This window comes from Peromyscus californicus, unplaced genomic scaffold, assembly GCF_007827085.1.
Source record: "Peromyscus californicus insignis strain IS unplaced genomic scaffold, ASM782708v3 Scaffold_13__1_contigs__length_99412109, whole genome shotgun sequence".
Classification (NCBI taxonomy): domain Eukaryota; kingdom Metazoa; phylum Chordata; class Mammalia; order Rodentia; family Cricetidae; genus Peromyscus; species Peromyscus californicus.
Window position 1 is genome coordinate 66,541,694 of NW_026294424.1, and position 18,093 is coordinate 66,559,786.

Sequence of the window (18,093 nt, forward strand, 5' to 3'; positions counted from 1 at the left end):
CTCCGTCTCCGTTGCTATGAACTGATTTGATTTGTTTGGGGATTAGCCTGTCTGAAGGCAGGAATCTCCTCACTTTGTTTCTCTTCAGTCCTGTAATCCCAGCGCTGAGACTTTACAACACTTCATAAATCTGTGACCACAGAAATGTCTTCTCTCTGCCTGCCAGTGACTTCTTTAAACTTTTAAAAATGTTATAAGCTATGACATATATTTTTTTAAAAAAAAAACACCCTTGCAGCCGGGCGGTGGTGGCGCATGCCTTTAATCCCAGCACTCGGGAGGCAGAGGCAGGCGGATCTCTGTGAGTTCGAGGCCAGCCTGGGCTACCAAGTGAGTTCCAGGAAAAGGCGCAAAGCTACACAGAGAAACCCTGTCTCGAAAAAACCAAAAACAAAAAAAAAAAAAAAAACAAAAAAACACCCTTGCAAATAAATAAAAATTCACATACTGAAACAAGCCAGACCCAAAGTCTATACCACTTAGTCAACAGTTAGAATAGACATTTGCAACTGAAGCTGCCAATAGCTTCCTTAACACATGTCCCGTCCCACCCTCCCCCCACCCCCCCACCCCCCACTCCCCACCCCCGCCCCATGGGGACTTTTCTCAGCCCACTGAGCCAGGTACTCATAAGCTTGCTAGGGTAAGCCAAGGTGTTCTGCCTCTGATTGTAAGATTCAGGCCATAATATAGGATAACTGGTTGGCAACAAGTAATTGAGTATTTTAAAATGGGAATTGGAGAGGATTCAGTGTTCCTAACCAGAGACATTGCAAATATGTGCCGCTGATGGCTATGATCTGACCATTAGCATCGTGTCTGTGATTAAAATGTTATACTATACACAATAGATATGTACAATTGCAATGTGTCAATTAAAAATAAATACCTTTCAGTGGAATTCACAGACAGAATATCCAGTCCATGGGTTTGCCCTGGTTCTGAAACAGCACCAGGCTGAAAAAATAAAAATTAAATCATTATTATTGCTTTTTACTTGGAGACTGAACATAAAAAGCTTAACATTTTTGTTTGCAAATTCAAGCCAGATACATGTGCTGCTTCCAGACTGGCTCACATGAAGCCGGGCCCCTCTATGCCTAGAGCTGCGGACTATTTAAACTGTTTATGTATATGACTTATGTATACTTAGATAAGCTCCCCCCCCCCCCCCATTTGATGAGTCTGGCGCTCTAGATTTCATTACCAAAGAGGCCGGGTTCTGGTGTACGACTGCTGGGCGGGGTGACTAAAGATAATTGTGTACTGTGTGTTTGGAGAATCTAGGGGAAAGCGTTTGGAATATTTTCATCATAAAGAAATGTTAAATGTCGAAGGAGATACGTTCATTCAACATGATTTAACAAGAGTCTACGTATATCCAAATCTCGCTTGGGACTTCATGTTCAAATTTAACATCTGAGGTAGAAAAAATATTTTAAGAAAGAAAAAGAAAAAGAGGGAGGGCCATCAGAGAATGTGATGGGCAGCCCGGCCTGGTCTCCTCCGCCCTCTTGGGCTTTGTCGGGTCTTTGTTCCTCCCCTGGCTGCGCTGGTACAGAACCACTTAGCTGTGATTAAAAGGAGGGGGACCGACCGGGCGGCAGGGCGGGGCCTGTGGCGCGGGCAGCGACAGGGCGCGGGCGGGCTGCGTGGTGCTCAGTGCCAGCCGCCGGGCGGCATGCACACGGGAGCGAGGACCGGCTCGCCGCACCGACGCCGCCGCCGCGGGGACGCCTGACCAGACAGACGGGTGGCGGGGACCGCAGGACCGAGGGAGGAGGCGCAGCCGGGGACAGTCCCCGCAGAGCGCGCCTCGGCGACAGCGCCATGGACGGCCTGGACAACGCCACCCTGCTCCTTGACCGGTCCTCGCTGCTGCCGGACAACTTCACCCTGTCGCCCAACGCCAGCAGCCCGAGCACCGGTACCCTGTCGCCGCTCACTGCCGCCTCCAGCCCCGGCCCCGGGCTCAGTCTCGCTCCGAGTGCGAGCATGGGTTTCAGCCCCGGGCCGAGCCCGACCCCAGAGCCCACGAGCAGCAGCCTCGCGGGTGGCGTGGCCGGCCAGGGCTCCTCCTCCGCTTTCCCCCGGCCCTGGGTCCCCCACGAGCCCCCGTTCTGGGACACACCGCTCAACCACGGGCTGAACGTGTTCGTGGGAGCCGCCTTGTGCATCACCATGCTGGGCCTGGGCTGCACCGTGGACGTGAACCACTTCGGGGCACACGTCCGGCGGCCCGTGGGCGCGCTGCTGGCCGCGCTCTGCCAGTTCGGCTTCCTGCCGCTGCTGGCCTTCTTGCTGGCTCTCGTCTTCAAGCTGGATGAGGTGGCCGCGGTGGCGGTACTCCTATGTGGCTGCTGTCCCGGCGGAAATCTCTCCAACCTGATGTCCCTGCTGGTGGACGGTGACATGAACCTCAGGTATGGTCTCTTTCTCACCCCAACCCAACCCTCAGAGTTCACAGGAAGAGGGATGTGTGCAGCTGTTTGGGATGAAACCCCGAGGAGGGGAGGATAAAGAGGAGGAAGATATGGAGGTTGTGAAATCCTGGCGAACACTTAGGGGTTGGGTGTCAATGGGGGAAGATTTAGACCCGGACCTAGCTGCCTAACGGCCCTGGGATTTCAGGCATCGCTCCGGAGGGTCAGCTCATGTCTCTAGTAACTGGAAGGCAAAGAGAAGAGAGAAGTCTGAAGCTAGGACTCGAACGGAAATGCAGAAAGCAAACCAGGACTGTAGTCCCATAAAGAAAGTAATCTCGTAGAGACTGCAACATAATTGAGTTTAATCCAGCAAGTAGCATCCACCAGTTCCAGCGCTGCAGGGCATTTGGTAGGGTTAAAAGAAAAGGTTTCTTGTCCTCAGAATCAATCAGTTTCCAGGCTTTATGAAGCCCAGGGCAGCCGTCCTGGGTCCCCGGTCCTGGGTCCTGGATCCTGTCATTGTCTTGCCTGGGATTCATGTTTCTTTTACGCCAGGATAAAATAGATTCTCTGCAGACCTCAACCCTGCGGTTTGCAGTGCCCCCAGCTCCCTTCCCCTCTACGTAACAGGTAAGGGAAGACGTGGCAGGCTCTTTGGCTCAGAGCCCTTTCTGACTTCTGTTCACACCTTTTTGCAGCATCATCATGACCATTTCCTCCACGCTTCTGGCCCTGGTGTTGATGCCCCTCTGCCTCTGGATCTACAGCCGGGCTTGGATCAATACCCCTCTGGTGCAATTGCTCCCGCTAGGGGCAGTCACCCTGACTCTCTGCAGCACTCTCATTCCCATTGGGCTGGGCGTCTTCATCCGCTACAAATACAATCGGGTGGCTGACTACATCGTGAAGGTAAGGTCTCTCTTCCCTTCCAGTGGCACCGACCTAGAGTCTGGTCTCTGGAGAGGAGCTGACATGCTAGGAGGTTTGGAAAGCAGGGAAGGGACACACTTAACAAGTTTATACGACAAAGGCTGATTCATGACAAACCTAATAATGTTCTCAGTGGGCTAATAGATATAATTAAGTCACAGCCAAAGTTAGGAAGAGAGGCGCAGGTTGTAATCCCAGCGCTCGGAGGGTGACACAGGAGGGCTGGATCTGAAATCCATTCTAGATTACAAAGCAAGAGAACCCCTTCAACGTTGTTTCTCAACCTGTGGGTCGCGACCCCCTGGCCAATCTCTAGTTCCAAAAAATATTTACATTACGATTCATCGTAGTAGTACAATTACAGCTGTGAAGTAACAATGAAAATAATTTTACAGTTGGGGATCACCACAACATGAGGAACTGTATTAAAGGGTCACAGCCTTAGGAAGGTTGAGGACCGCTGCTCTATCACATCTGAAAATTAACAGTAGTGTAGAGATCTGTTAGTACTCATAGATTCATGGGGACATAGTGCAATCAAATGGCAAGCATTGCAGGGCATAGTGGCACATGCCTTTAATCTAAGCACTTGAGAGACAGAAGCAGGCAGATCTCTGTGAGTTCAAGGCCAGCCTGGTCTACATAGTGAGTTCTAGATCAGCCAGGGCTACATAATGATAACCTGTCTCCAAACAAACAAATAAAACAACACAAAAACGGCAAGCATTTCCTACTAACTGAATAGGACTAAAATTCAGAGCAGGTTAAATAAAATTATTCGAAACACTTATAGTGCATTAGTATATTTTCAAGTGGAACTCTAATTCTGAGGAAACCAAACCTGCAATAGGTACCCTTAAATATCTTCTTAATTAAAAAAGTTGAAATTAGCAGGATAGTGTGTCAATATAATAGAATATAACAAAATGTTGGTCTCAAAGCACAAAATAAAACTGGGTCCTGGGTAGTGTAAATGATATTGTCGTTTCTAAACCTGTGTATCTTTTTCCTTCCCTGTTGCATTATTTTATATAGTTTTTCAAGTTATGAAATGATGAAGGATTACTATTACTAGGGAATATTTCTAACATAGTTTTATTTTTAAAGTGGATATTTTATCAACATATACTTTCTAATAATTGACCAGAAAATATTCATTTTACTTCTTTTGAAAAGTGAGAGAAGGTGAAAACAGAAATGTTCATTTTAGGAAGTAAGCTAACCAAAATACACAACTAACTAAACTGTGGAGACAAGTTTCTTTCGACAAGAAAAAAAGCCATTTCAGTGTTATAGTTATGCAGACTTCGGAATATAGAAACTTTTTTGTTTTACTTTTATGAACTTATTTTCTACGTACACAGAGGAGGCAACTTCCCCTAGCCAGAGAGACAGAGGGTTCAGTTCTGTACACAGATCTAGCTCTAAGTGAAAGAAAGCCTATACAATTACCAATATAGAGTATAATAAACACCTAATTATATGTAGACAGTATCTCCAGAGATGGTCTTGAGACGCAGTCAGGTAGCTAAACCATGAGCTACTGTTTTATTACTAACCCAATGTCACTTATCATGAAAGTTAAGGAATTCCAGGAGTAAGACAGTCAATGAGGAACTTATGCTCTAAAAATAGAAGAAATGTGTTAAATAAGACAATTACGGTGAGTTGGCCTCACTGGAAAGATGAGGCTGGCATAATCAGGAAATTTTGAAAACACTGAAAATGAGCCTTCCCTCTCAGTGCCCACCCATATGGCCTTTTCATCTTTTCTTTCTTCTTTTTCTAAATTTTAAATTGCTTAAAGGGATTTTGTAGGTGGACTCCTCAGAATGAAGAATTGGAATTCCTGCTGGTGCTTTCAATATGATACACTTCGAAACTTAATAAAAGTGTTGATTTGTGATAGTTCTCTGCCAGCTGTGCACATATTTTTATAGACCTTAGGAAATTACTTCAGTATCTTCAAGAGTTGAATTTCTGATCAGCCTAGATCAATTAAAAAAAATTCCCAAGACAGGGTTTCTTTATGTAGCCCTAGCTCTCCTGGAAGTCACTCTGTTGACCAGGCTGGCTTTGAACTCAGAGATCCACCTGCCTCTGCCTCCCGAGTGCCGAGATTAAAGGGGTACACCAGCACTGCCTGACTCAATTTTAAATATTTTCAAAAGAGCATCAAGTACATGTCAGTGCAGAGACTCCCCAATGATGCCTCTCTCATACGCTCTTCAGGGAGGCAGAATTTACTCCTCAGCTTTCTTGGATCACTAGTGCCCTCACACTCCATGGGAAAAGAACAACGTAACTACCTATCTGAAGGGGACTAGCGACATTTTTAGATTTCTTCCTCATCTCTATGAATCCTCTTTTATTTGAATGAGTGAAATGTACCAGTCAGAACCCCAAGAGGGCCCATTTTACCCAACCAATAGCAGTATACCTAGAGCCTTCCTCTTGTAATACTTCCTAAGAATCATTAGAAACTTAGGAGATTTTTTTTTCATGGATAAATGAAAGAGTAGAGTTGCAGAATTACAAAGAATTCATCACATCTTACACTTTCATTCTTGATAATTTTTCCATATTGCTGGCCATCTTTAGAACTATACGTTGAAAGTTAAAAATATCCTAAACTAAGTTAATTTTTATTGTAAACTTAACAGCCTTTTATCTATATTAAAATGAGAACTAATTTCATGTGGAAAGCACAGGATTCAGGAGAGGTAAAGATTAAATTGTCCAGTCTAGTCCTTGGGCTCCATTTTAAAGAGGCATGCCAGTAAATTAAACATATATGCCGAGTGCTAAAGGTTGTAAGACCCAGGCTAAGAGGCTGAGCGACAGTCTGCCTAAAAACAGGAACCATCCCCTGATCACCGGTTTACCATTTGAAAGACTTTTTAGAGGGAGTAGACTGCTCTTATATTGCTCCATCCAAGGCAAAGGCCAGAGCTCAGAGAAAGTAAATTGTCACTGGATATCAGGCCACGCCCCTGAGCAATTCCGTCTAACATGGAGTTCCAGCCTTCGGGCGGACTCTGTCAATCACCTCCATTTTGTGTGGGAGGTACCACCCCCTTGCCTGCATTCCTCCTCCAGGATGGCATTGCTGATAGTCTGCCTATCTACTTTCTCTTATCAGGTTTCCCTGTGGTCTCTGCTAGTGACTTTGGTGGTTCTTTTCATACTGACTGGCACCATGTTGGGACCTGAACTGCTGGCAACGATCCCGGCAGCCGTTTATGTGATCGCCATTTTTATGCCTCTGGCAGGCTATGCCTCGGGCTATGGCTTAGCTACTCTCTTCCATCTTCCACCCAACTGCAAGAGGACTGTATGCCTGGAGACAGGGAGTCAGAATGTGCAGCTCTGTACCGCCATCCTCAAACTGGCCTTCCCACCACGCTTCATAGGAAGTATGTACATGTTTCCTCTGCTTTATGCCCTTTTCCAGTCCGCAGAAGCAGGGGTTTTGGTTTTAATATACAAAATGTACGGGAGTGAGATACTGCACAAGCGAGATCCCCTAGATGAGGATGAAGACACAGATATTTCTTATAAGAAACTGAAAGAAGAGGAAATGGCAGACACCTCCTATGGCACAGTGGGAACAGATGACTTCGTAGTGATGGAGACTACCCAGACCTCCCTCTGAACGTGGAGATACACGTAGGAGCCTCCATTTGGCTGAATTACTACTTCCTATTTACGACCTGTGGTAGCTCATATATGGTTCACATCCAGGATAAAGATGGGTTTACAGTTCATGTAACAGATTTGATCTTCCTGCTGTAATGTTGTGTCTCAGTGTTAACCATGTGTTTTTATGAATTACCAGTGTTCCAATATTGCTTGCACCGGGGTCAGCTAACGTGCACCTCCTCTGGTTAAGCCTGCTGTGTGGTTTCTTTGCCATTCCCACCACCGTTGCTACAGATAAGCACTGTATTAGAAGACTGGGGTTGGAAATGTAGATGTCTGGTGCATATATGAGTAAAACTGTAAAACAAAAACATGTGTTTGCTCAACTTACAAACACCTGCTGAGATTCATTCAGTACTAGCCTGTATTGAGACAAGTCCAAAACAGGTCAATGAGACTGAGATATAGCATTTCATCAAGCCGCTATCAAACCAGAGAAAATCACATTCTTGTATTTGACTACTTGATCTAGTATCTTTTTTTTTTGTTGTTAACGACTGCCAGCATTTTCCAGGGATGAAGGCATTTTTTTCCTCCATCCATTCCCTGCATTTGTGTAAACGCATCTCAGATCCACTTATCGTTTGAGGGAATGATTTACTTAGGGAAATTTGTAGACCTCACCCCAAAGGAGAGAAAACAGGTACCCCTGTTCACTCCTAGGGAAGGGCTGTAGCTACAGGCTCCCTAAGGGGCATCCCTTCCTGAAAGGGCCGTGGGTGGACACTGCTCCACGGTTCTGAGCTAAGTGAACTGTGACCTGAGACAACAGATACAGAGGCTCAAAGCAGGCCCCTACCTCGGTATTTTGCTCCCTAATCAAGACACCGTGCCTGCCTCTCCTTCCTCATGGCAGACATCTGGAGGCACGAGGGCATAGGGGCCACCTGGCTTGGCTAATCCCGGTGATGATTCTCACCCGGTGGAATTCTCGCCTCGGCGAGTTCCCCTACAAATCGCTACTGTGCCTAGCAAGGAGAGCCGTCTTTCCGCCTCCTCGTGGGGGTTGCCGCCCACCGGTGTAGGAAGAGGCTGGGGAGGGTTCCGCTCCGCGTCTCAAGGGGTGGCAGGGCTTCTCCCGCCGGGGCGCGGCCACCTATTTAGCGGGACGTGGCGAGCAGCTGGACCGAGCTGATGGCTGCCTGGGCGGGCGAGGCGCGGGACGCACACATGTTCCCGGCGAGCATGCCCCACTCGTGTCCGCATCCCTACCCGCCAGGCGACAAGGCCCGGGAAGGTTGGCGGTTCCGTGCCGGGGGCTACCGGCCGGGGCCTCCCTCCTTCTTCCCGGGCTGCGGGAACCTGAGCGCCACCGAGTACTTCGACAGTTACCGGCGGGCGCAGCTCATGGCCCTGTTGTCGCGGATGGGTCCCCGGCCGGTCAGCAGCCGCGATGCCGCGGTGCAGGTGAACCCGCGCCGCGACGCCTCGGTGCAGTGCTCGCTCGGGCGCCGCACGCTGCAGCTCGGACAGCGCCGGCCCGGCCCCGAGGTCCGGCCGGGTTCCCGCCCACCCTGCAGCCCCGCCGGCGCCCGGAGGCTCCCGCGCTCCTGGCGCACTGTCGCCGTGTACTCGCCGGTGGCCTTCTGTGGCCTCGCCTCTCCGCTGGAGGGCGGGCAGAAGCCCACCGAGGGTGAGCCGGGGCCGGCACCCGCGGGGACCTGGGAACCGGAGCCGGGAAAGGGAGAGGTGGCGGCGAGGAAAGAAGTCCCCGAGCCGTGCAACAAAGGGGGCGACGTCCAAGACGAAGGGGAGGCCGGGCAGGAGCAGCCGCTGCGGGAGGACCCGGACAGTGGGGCGACCTCGCAGTCTGAGCCCCGGAGTCAGGAGCTGCGTCCTGCCGCAGAGACGGCTCAGGACACGGGTGACTCGGCCTCCTCGAGAAACGGGGTCTCCCCGCAGAGCACGGAGTCGGACAAGGAGCGCCTGCGCTTCCAGGTGAGGCTGGATGGGCCCCAGAAGCCTCCAGACTTGGGGGTCTCCTTCGGGGCTAAGTTTGGGGGCCCAGGGCAATGCATGGCATAGCATTCTTCAATGTCATCAATGTGTATGCTTTTTTTTTTTTAACGTGTATGAATGTTTTGCCTGCGTGTGTCTGCGCTTGGTGGTGGTGGAGGTGTGGGAGCAGAAGGTGGGGATGCCCTGGGACTGGAGTTTTACAGATGGTTGGGAGCCGCCATATGGGTTCTAGGAACTGAATTAGAGTCCTCTGGAAGAGCAGGGCGTGCTTTTAACAGCTGATTCAACTCTCCAGCCCCGCGGGAAACAGGATCTTGCAGTCGCTGTTATTGCAGAGGGAGGCGTTTACACAATAAAACCAACACATACGTGGCCCGACTCACTGGGAGTCTGTTTTTTGGGAAATGCCAGTGTAATTACTTTATTCGGATCACATGCACGCCATAAATAAGGCCCCCCGTGGTGGACGCACAGCCAGGTCTGACTGGACCACACTTCAGATGGCTGAAGGAAGATAAGTCCGCACACCGGGGAGCATCAGCTGGTGAACTTGATCGCGGGACAATCAATTCCCAAGGCCCCGCTTCTCATTTTCCCACTCGAGGCGGGAAAATCTGAGTTGACTAACAGGGTCCTCCTACCAGATCCTTCCTGATTTCTGAAGCTGTCAACTGAAGCTTCTCCCCGCTAAACTTGCCCTACTTTAAAAAGCTCTCGATTCATCCCGCATAAGCCTTTGGGCAGTCCTGAGTTGCTGCCTAGGCTAGCCAAACAAGGGCCAGGGGCACAAGGAGGGCAGTTGTAACTCCCAAGGAAATGGGGAAAGAGGAGCCATAGGAAAGGGCTCCTAGGAATTAATTCCTCACTTCCCACAGTTATCTGAAGATTGTGTTCTGTGTTTGGGGTGGAGGGAGGAAAGACAGACCTTCCTAAAAGCATTGGCCATTGCCGTTCACAGTTGAGTGTGATCTAGGCAAAAATCTCAAGCTTTTTTTTTGGCCTCCATGGTGTTTGCTTACCTATAAATTGCATAAAGTGCTCTTCTAAGCTCCTACCAGTCCTAAAGGCTTAATGGGGAAAACTTGTTCCCAACTTGTTTGTCGCCAAGTAGGAAGATGGGACATTTAAGAATCGGGTGCTGCTAACACTACTTAGCTCATACTAAATGGCCTGTACTCACAGATATGTAGCAGGACTTTCTGGGAAACTTAACTAGCATTGTGGAGAATTTAATGTTCGGTTGAACACCCGAGAAAGTTTAGAAGAGTCTTTTCTTTCAGCCTGATGAATAACTTGTCATCTGCATGTGTCCTAAGATCATGTGTCACCCCACATAAGAGGCCTAAGAAAGAATCCTGAACTCTAGACAGCACTAGATACTTTCCCTTGTCTGAGGGCAAAGACTTAACGTGTCAGCCAGCCAAACGAGTCTGGTACACAAGCTGTTTTGTTTGGTCTCGGTCTACAGATTTGTTCAGTTGAGCTATTAGCTCACCTGATTGATTCTAATTTAGAGGTTGATGCAGACCTAACCTTACTTCCCCACCACGATCTAGAATGAAGTTTGGTCATTTTAAGTACCGGGTAGGCTCTGTCCCGGGTTCTAACACGAGGGGCCCTCAGGCCTCACGGGGTTAAAGTCTGCTATCCCGCTGTTCAGTTCTTAGAGCAGAAGTATGGCTATTACCACTGCAAGGAGTGCAATACCCGATGGGAGAGTGCCTATGTGTGGTGTGTGCAGGGCACCAGCAAGGTAAGAGGCGCTGTGGGGCTGGCCCGTTCCCGTTCCCACCATGCTGCTGCTGGGCATCTGCTCCACGTGGACGCTCTTTCTTGTCGCAGGTGTACTTCAAACAGTTCTGCCGAGTGTGCCAGAAGTCTTACAACCCCTACCGAGTGGAGGATATCACCTGCCAAGTAAATCACACAAGGTTTTGCATTTTTGGAAGTGGGTTTTTTTTTGTGTACTACTTTGAATATGTTTCCTAAATGAGGCTAGGTTCCCAGTAGCCATAGGCTCATTTTTTTTTTTTGGTTTGTTTTTGTTTTTGTTTTGTGTTTTTTTTTTTGTTTTGGTGGTAGGTAGGAAGTCCCCTCCACTGTGAAAAGGGGTGTCTTCCTTTCTGCTCTTATAAAACTGGATTGTGCGGTCTCTTTTGAACCCGTTACCTTATTTGCAGTATAGAAGGCTTGCTTACCTGCCACTCCACTTGGTGTGCCGGAAAACATACTGTAAAACAGAATACCTTTCTGCGAGCTTGAGGTGGTACACTATTACCCAAATGCTTCATGGGAAGCATGTATCCAGGTTAGAGTATGAAACACACGAATTGCTTGCTTGAGAGTTCACAAAGGGAGTTTCCTGTAAGACCGTTCTAAATTCCAGCTTTATGCTTTTCACCCATAACTGTGGAGGCTAAGCATTGGCTTAGCACCGTGCATGCCAAGGGACTTAGATAATCTTTAAAAAGAAAGAAGCGACATCATTTACCTGTTAATATTAATCAGAGCTAATGGAGCCCATATGTCTATTTGAGAGTCCAGTCAATGCACTTAAGTTGGTAATTGGAGAATTCACCACCTTAGGGTGGGCACTGAGGAACCAAGGGTGGAAAACCATGAAGACTCCATTTAGGAAAGGGGGTAGTAGGCACCTTCCTCCAGTAAGGCGCCTTAAGCCACTGCCCACTTGGCCCCGCTTGCTCTGTCCTCTTACCTGCTTTGAGGCTCCACGGATCAAGGGGAAGAGGGGTCCGTTCAGCCTTTGTACTTCTCACTCTGATTTTTCAGAGTTGTAAAAGAACTAGATGCGCCTGCCCAGTCAGACTTCGCCACGTGGACCCTAAGCGCCCCCATCGTCAAGACTTGTGTGGGAGATGTAAGGACAAACGGCTGTCCTGTGATAGCACCTTCAGCTTCAAGTACATCATTTAGTCCAAGTCGGACACGTTTCTGCCAGATGGGGCTGACGGAGCGGGCAAGCGAGCTTTCTCCCACGCCCCCCTCTCCTCTCCACCTCTCCCTTCTCAAAATACTTCATGAAAGGCAGTATACTTGGATAAAGCCCGTGAAATAATAATAATAAAAAAGTATTGCAAAAACAGTTTGAGGCTTTATCCAATTTGTGTCTCGGTTTGAGGAAAGCTTGTGCTGGAAGTCGGTGGGACCTGTCACCTATACTTGGTTAACGTCTGTCGATGGCAGAGTGGGTCAGGCCGAGTTAGGGAGGTGACAGGCACTGGATTGGCTCTTAAGGCTTCAAAGGCAGCTTCAGTCTGTAGGTCTGAAGTTCCTACGATTTTTATCAAACAGGATCAACACATGATAAAGTTGTATGGGGTGTAGTGTAGTGTTTTGTTTTTATTAGGCCTCCTACTCCCCCCCCATCCCCCCCACCCCCGGGAACTTTGAGAGCCCACTGGCAGATGATGGTGCCGAGCGTACAAACTCAGGGGCTTCTGATGAAGCGGGTGTTGGCTGCTGGTCTAACACAAGCAGAACCAGGTGGAAACTGTGCTCCTAGTTTTTTTAAACGTGTCACAGTAGCGTCTCCCCCCCCCCCCATCACAGATGCCAGCCTGACATCCTGTGCACTAGCAAATATCCAAAGGAATGTGCTCAGAGTCCAAAGTGAGCTTGAGGACTCTCTAGTGTCCTGGCGTGTGGGGGACAGGTCCACCCGGGCCCAAATGAATCAAGCTGATGAGTGTGCAGAGCGCTATCAACCTGCATCTCCTCTGGGGTGTGAACCTCATGGGGGGTGTGGCTAACACATATCCTAGTGACCAGCAAATACCTCTATCCTCATGATGATTCTCAGAGGGGCCATCAGTTCTAAATAAAAAGGCGGAGATCTGAGCAGGTGCAGAAGCTCTTAGCTAAATGCCTCAATAAAGGCTTGTCTAAGAGTTTGACGGACATGCTTCATGCCAGGACAACGTCCTGTGGCAGAGAAAAACCAGAGAAAAAGCCAAATACTGAGCATAAGATAGCTGGTAAAACTAGCAAGAGCGGATTGGGGAACTTTGCAGGCCCTGCCTGGGGCTGGTCACTGCCTAGTTATCTATGAGAAGGCACTAGAAGGCTTCTATTTTTTCTTTTTATTTGACGTGTGTGTGTGTGTGTGTGTGTGTTGCCTGTATGTTGTGTGTGCTACATACATGCATTCCTGGTGCCTGAGGAGGCAAGAGGGCCCTGGATCTTCCTGGAATGGGAGTTGCAGTTGAGCGCCACCATGTGGGTGCTGGGAACTGGACCCATGTCCTCTGCAAGGGCAGCCAGTGCTCCTAACTGCCGAGCCACCTCTCACCCCACCCCCCAACTAAAACGTTTTAAAGGTGTGTTATGGATAATGGACCATGAGGGTGGATTGCCTTTTAAAGTTAAGTCCTCTGGGTACCCGGAGACAGATAAGGAGTTTTAAGGACTAAGGTGGTGGTGGCGGAATGTTAAGAACTGTGGTGTTAAAAGTGATGTTCTCAAGTGTGCTCATGGGTGACCTCTGACTTAGTTGGGACTAGATCCAGGCAAAGGCAATCCAGTTGACTCCCATTACATGATATTCATAACATATACTGAGTAAGTACTTGCCACGTGGGATGAGTGACCTAAAGGAGTCTGTAATGAGTCCAAAGACAAACCCAACCGCTAAGGTGGGTAGTAAAATAATTCAAGTTTAGTGCTGTCATTAATTTTCCCGGGGCAGCTAATTCTATCCCGGGGCAGAATGTGGGCACTTGGATACTGAACCAAGTGACACAAAGTTTGTCTTCCATAGCAACATTCTAGCACTGAGGCGTCACACCATTTATGCATGCGTCCGAAGTTTAGAGAGCATCAGTTTGAGACTGCGTGAAAAGCTAGCAGGAGACACTCCAAATACCACCTCTGCATGTTGAGAGGATTGGTTTTTGTGTAATTCTGAACTTTTCAAAGTTAACCGTAGACCACTTTGAAAACTAGGGGGTCGGGAAAGCCACACAGTAACTCTCGGCTCTTCCCTGGAGTGTAGGTGATGCTGCTGTGACGGTGATCTTTCCCAAAAGGTCCCTTAGCGATGCTTCAAGCCAGCATCCATAGGTGGTGAACAACAACAGCTCCAACCTCTGGGTCACAGAAAGTGCGGCAGCTCCAAATCCTGCTGTTATACTCTGGCTTCCTAAAGAGCGTCATGAGGAGACTGCCCAATCTATTTCCTAACCGTTTAAACTGGTGGATTGGGTGAAGAGGGTTGTTTGTAGCAAGTAAAGTGGAGGCATTGTAGGGAAGATAGTCCTCGTGGATCTGATTTCTGGTTTTGTAGGTGGGTTCACTTTTTAACACGCTGCCGGATTAGTTACATATAAATTGACTACCCGTCTTTGCACAATTTAAGTTTTTCTTCTTTTTTCAAGTGAAATTATATGTGAGAACTCTGCAGGTAACATGTCATCTCTAGTCATCTTTATTTTCTTAAGATACCACACAAAGCAGCTACAATGCTTTTTTAATTTTTTATTTTTAACAAAGAGGACGTAAGGAGGATGAGAAAGATGGGAGAGGGGGATGTGAAGTGTGGTGTGTCTCTGGACACCATCCCTGTGCCTGCCCCCCCAACCCAAAAGTTATTAATAATTTAAAGGACACCATTTACAGTACCAGAACACCATTAAAATAATTGGTTTTTTTTTTTATCTGGGTCAAAAAATACAGTGATTATGAATGTGCTGTGACCAGTTATGGAATTTGACAGGAAGCATAACTATGGCCAGCAGTCCAGCGACGTGCACAGTGCCTTCGATTAATGCACTTGAGCATAATTACATTTCTGTCAGGGCCCACACCCCTAGGAAAAGGCAAAGCGAAGCAATTCATTTCTCCATTCCAAACTCTGGAGTTCACAGAGCCCAGTTTGAAAATAAAAGTCACAGTGGATAAGAGATGCATATAAAAAATACAAGGTGTTCCTTTCAAATCAGGAGTCGTGGGACTACATTCATTTCCTTTACAAAATGCTATTTTTAAAAAAAGGACAGAGGATCCAGTGTGTGTTACGTTACACACTTAGACAGTGGAGGAGTATATTGCGTGTTTTGGGAGTCAGTCTTCAGGCTTTTGTCTTCCAAGGCTCCTCTAGCCTGAAACCAGCTGAGTCCTGCACCAACACACAATCCATCTGCACCTCTGGACGTCTGAGGCCCTCCGAGCCTGCAGACCACACAGTCCACCATCAGTGACCACAGCTTTTCCTTTAGCTCTGTACGTGTACTCTGGTATAACAGTGCGTGGCACGAATGTACAGGAAAATACAGGTTTTAGTCTATGCAGTATCTATAATAATTATGGAGTAAAATAAGTTAACTTGTCTAATGAGGGGCGCTGACGGGCAGCGCACATCTGTATTTTACATTTTAAAGTCTCTGCAGGCATCTACTTTGGTTAGTTATCAACAATATCAACACAAGCACTGATCAGAGAGCTCAGCAGCAGAGTCCAATAATATTAACAGATATATTATTTCTTTCTTTTTTTTTTTTTTTGAGACACTGGGAAAGCCCAGTTTTAAAATATTATTAAAGTGTTCTAACATTTACACACTATGAAGAGTTAGATCTAATAAAATAAAATTTCTTCAAAAATAATCTTGCAGTGCTCTTTTAGGCATGCTCTGAGAAGTTGTCACCAGACATCCACACTTTGGAAATCGGACGGCCACACGCTCACACACCCCAGCTCACACACACATAATTCCATATACAGACCAAGAACAAAACAAAACAAAACAAAAAAACCCCTACAAACACACACCCCCCAAACCCTTATCCCATACGTTGGGAGAAAACCAAAACAAAACCCCAGACCCAATGGTTTTTTGCAAATAAGTCTGTTATTTGTCGGACTGGATGGTCGTCATGTCGTTGATGATGATTAGCGTCAACTGTAGGTTATGTTGATGACAGCTAGAAATCCAGGTGACTCTGCAGGTGGCAGGTCTTCAGCTAAAATGAATTGGCCCCGATCCCAGCCTCACGTCACCCGCCCTGCCATGTCTTGGAGGCCATTATTGCAAATGTCTTCGGCATTCTATTCTTTCCTCCAGAGTAATGTACTCGTATGCATCTCTTTTAGCCCTTTTTCTTTTTTCACATAGGTTAAAAAAAAACAAAACTCCTTCTTCATACAGGTACTGTGGAGGTATAGGCAGCAGTTAAGCAGTTAGATATTGTTCTTCAGGGTTTTTTGTTTTTGATAGTTTGAAATTAGTAGACTACAATTGTAGGTGCTGCCCAAAAGTTATCAGTGAATCACAAGGGTTCATAAAAGGTGCTTGGTTAATAATCTTGATCATTTTCAGCTTTACTCCCTCTCTCTCTCTCGCGTATCAGAAGTTGCTCAGAATCCAGTGCTCGCCATATTTCCCACTGGTTTGGCCTGTGCTAGAAGTGGATAGGACTGCACCATGCGAAGAGACTCTCTGATCTCCAGGTTAAGTTCCATCAGTTTGGAGTTAGCCTCAGACATGTCCAGGTTTGAGCCGACGACCGCAAAGCTGCCCGTCTGGCCGAGGGTCTGATGGTGGAAGTAGATGTGTAACAGCGTCTGCACGGGGTCGTCTTCACAGCTGCCGAAGATGTCGTTGGGCCAGAGGGTTCTGGAAATACATAACGTTCAAGTTCTGAGATGTATGTCATGACTCTGTAAGCTACATTTTAGGTTAACGCCTGTGAACCAAACTGCCTGGCTAGAGTAACTGGTATCTGTTTATTACTGGAGGGAACGCACTACGGTGCTGTGCGGTCGGACTCCCCCACTTACCTAAAAGCTTTGACTTGGGCTACCGCAGACACAAACTCCTTGTTTTTCAAAGTTTCAATCAGAGAATGAATGGCGGTTTCTATTGTGGTCTGTGCAGCTTTGGAAATATCGATCTCTTCATTTTCCGAAGCCGCCTCGGCTTCCTTAAGGATACCTTCCAGCTGGGCAAGTTCCTCTGACATGTTGATGACCTAAAACAGATACGTCCTTAAAGATCTGTTCCTACGGCCAGGGATACACGGTCAGGGATAGAGCTGATGGTGGGGACTCTCTTTTTCAACAGGAATATAAATTAGCCACCAAAGAAAAAAACCAAAGGCGGGAAAAACAACCAGGCAAGCAAAGCGTCTTCTCATATAACCCGAGGGCTACTCTGAACCTGAGTGCCTCCTGCTCCGACTTCCTGAGTACTGGGTGTAACAGTACATGTGTCCCTATACCAAGTTTAGAGAATCTGGATATATTAGGTTGCAATAAATGCTTATACTATATTTTAGAAGATTATAATTACTTTTGGACAGTGAGGAAAATGTATTTTAGAAGGTTATTTACCCAGGATACTTTATATAAATGTGTATACACATATATGTCTATATATGCATATATACACACATATATACAGATGTATATATAAATATAAACAAAATTTATAATTAAAAAATTTTGACCATTTTCCTAATGACAATTTTAGTAGCAGTAATGTAAGGAGGGGAAAAAGATTATAGTCAGTAACTGTGAACCTATGTATTAACCTCTGTATTAATGTCGTGTGCATTCATAAAACTATAGAAACAGATGAGATGTTAGGGATGTCACAGTAACTTTACGCATGCTTTACGTTTGATGATGGGTCTGTTTCTGCTACCAAACCTCCGGCTTAACTGCTGTATATCAGCTCTCTTATTTACTATGTGAAAAAGAGCTAACTGATCCACGGAGAAAGTTCAATGCCAAGTGGCTTTTGACTTTAGGCGTTCTAACAAGACACGTACACACACGAGCACATGCTAAACACGTGCATGCACACTCCCATGTGTGTACTGACTACTTCCAGAAGCGACCTGACGCCCAGGGGAACTTACCTCTGCTTCGTTTCTGATTGTGTTTACTTGGTTGATGAGCTTGCAGTAGGCCTGGAACAGAAGCAGCAGCTGGAAGTGCAGTTTGTACAACCGCCTGCAAAGCTCCAACTCCTGCAAAGAAGCGGTGTTAACAATGGAGGTTAACCGAGGCGCCGCTTTCCAGACCTGACCAGATGGCATACTTCAGTGAAACATCACAC

The 18,093-nt window shown here is 47.3% G+C and overlaps 3 protein-coding genes across 12 annotated transcripts in view; 2 read left to right on the plus strand and 1 right to left on the minus strand.

The window, feature by feature from the left end:
* Positions 1–1,620: 1,620 nt before the first annotated feature.
* Slc10a4 (solute carrier family 10 member 4) lies at positions 1,621–7,247 on the plus strand. Its single transcript, XM_052735118.1, has 3 exons — positions 1,621–2,423; positions 3,125–3,335; positions 6,499–7,247. Exons 1-3 carry the CDS (start codon positions 1,831–1,833, stop codon positions 7,009–7,011), a joined length of 1,317 nt encoding a protein of 438 aa, XP_052591078.1. The 5' UTR covers positions 1,621–1,830; the 3' UTR covers positions 7,012–7,247.
* Positions 7,248–7,522: 275 nt separating this feature from the next.
* Positions 7,523–12,120, plus strand: Zar1 (zygote arrest 1). 4 transcript variants are annotated; one of them, XM_052735119.1, is made up of 4 exons: positions 7,523–8,996; positions 10,678–10,770; positions 10,860–10,948; positions 11,808–12,120. In XM_052735119.1, the coding sequence occupies exons 1-4, from the start codon at positions 8,193–8,195 to the stop codon at positions 12,091–12,093; spliced, it is 1,272 nt and encodes a 423-aa protein (XP_052591079.1). In that variant the 5' UTR covers positions 7,523–8,192; the 3' UTR covers positions 12,094–12,120. The 4 variants fall into 4 exon arrangements, with proteins under 4 accessions (XP_052591079.1, XP_052591081.1, XP_052591080.1 ...); XM_052735121.1 differs by having other exon boundaries at positions 10,860–10,934; XM_052735120.1 differs by lacking the exon at positions 10,678–10,770.
* A 2,370-nt stretch (positions 12,121–14,490) lies between these two features.
* Positions 14,491–18,093, minus strand: part of Fryl (FRY like transcription coactivator) — a 248,884-nt gene continuing 245,281 nt past the window's right edge. For all 7 annotated transcript variants that reach the window (XM_052735117.1, XM_052735116.1, XM_052735114.1 and 4 more), the window contains 3 exons: positions 17,894–18,004; positions 16,812–17,002; positions 14,491–16,647 (listed from right to left, as the gene is read on the minus strand). In XM_052735117.1, coding sequence (XP_052591077.1) covers positions 16,389–16,647; positions 16,812–17,002; positions 17,894–18,004 — 561 coding nt within the window. In that variant the 3' untranslated portion in view covers positions 14,491–16,388. The remainder of the gene's footprint in view (positions 16,648–16,811; positions 17,003–17,893; positions 18,005–18,093) is intronic.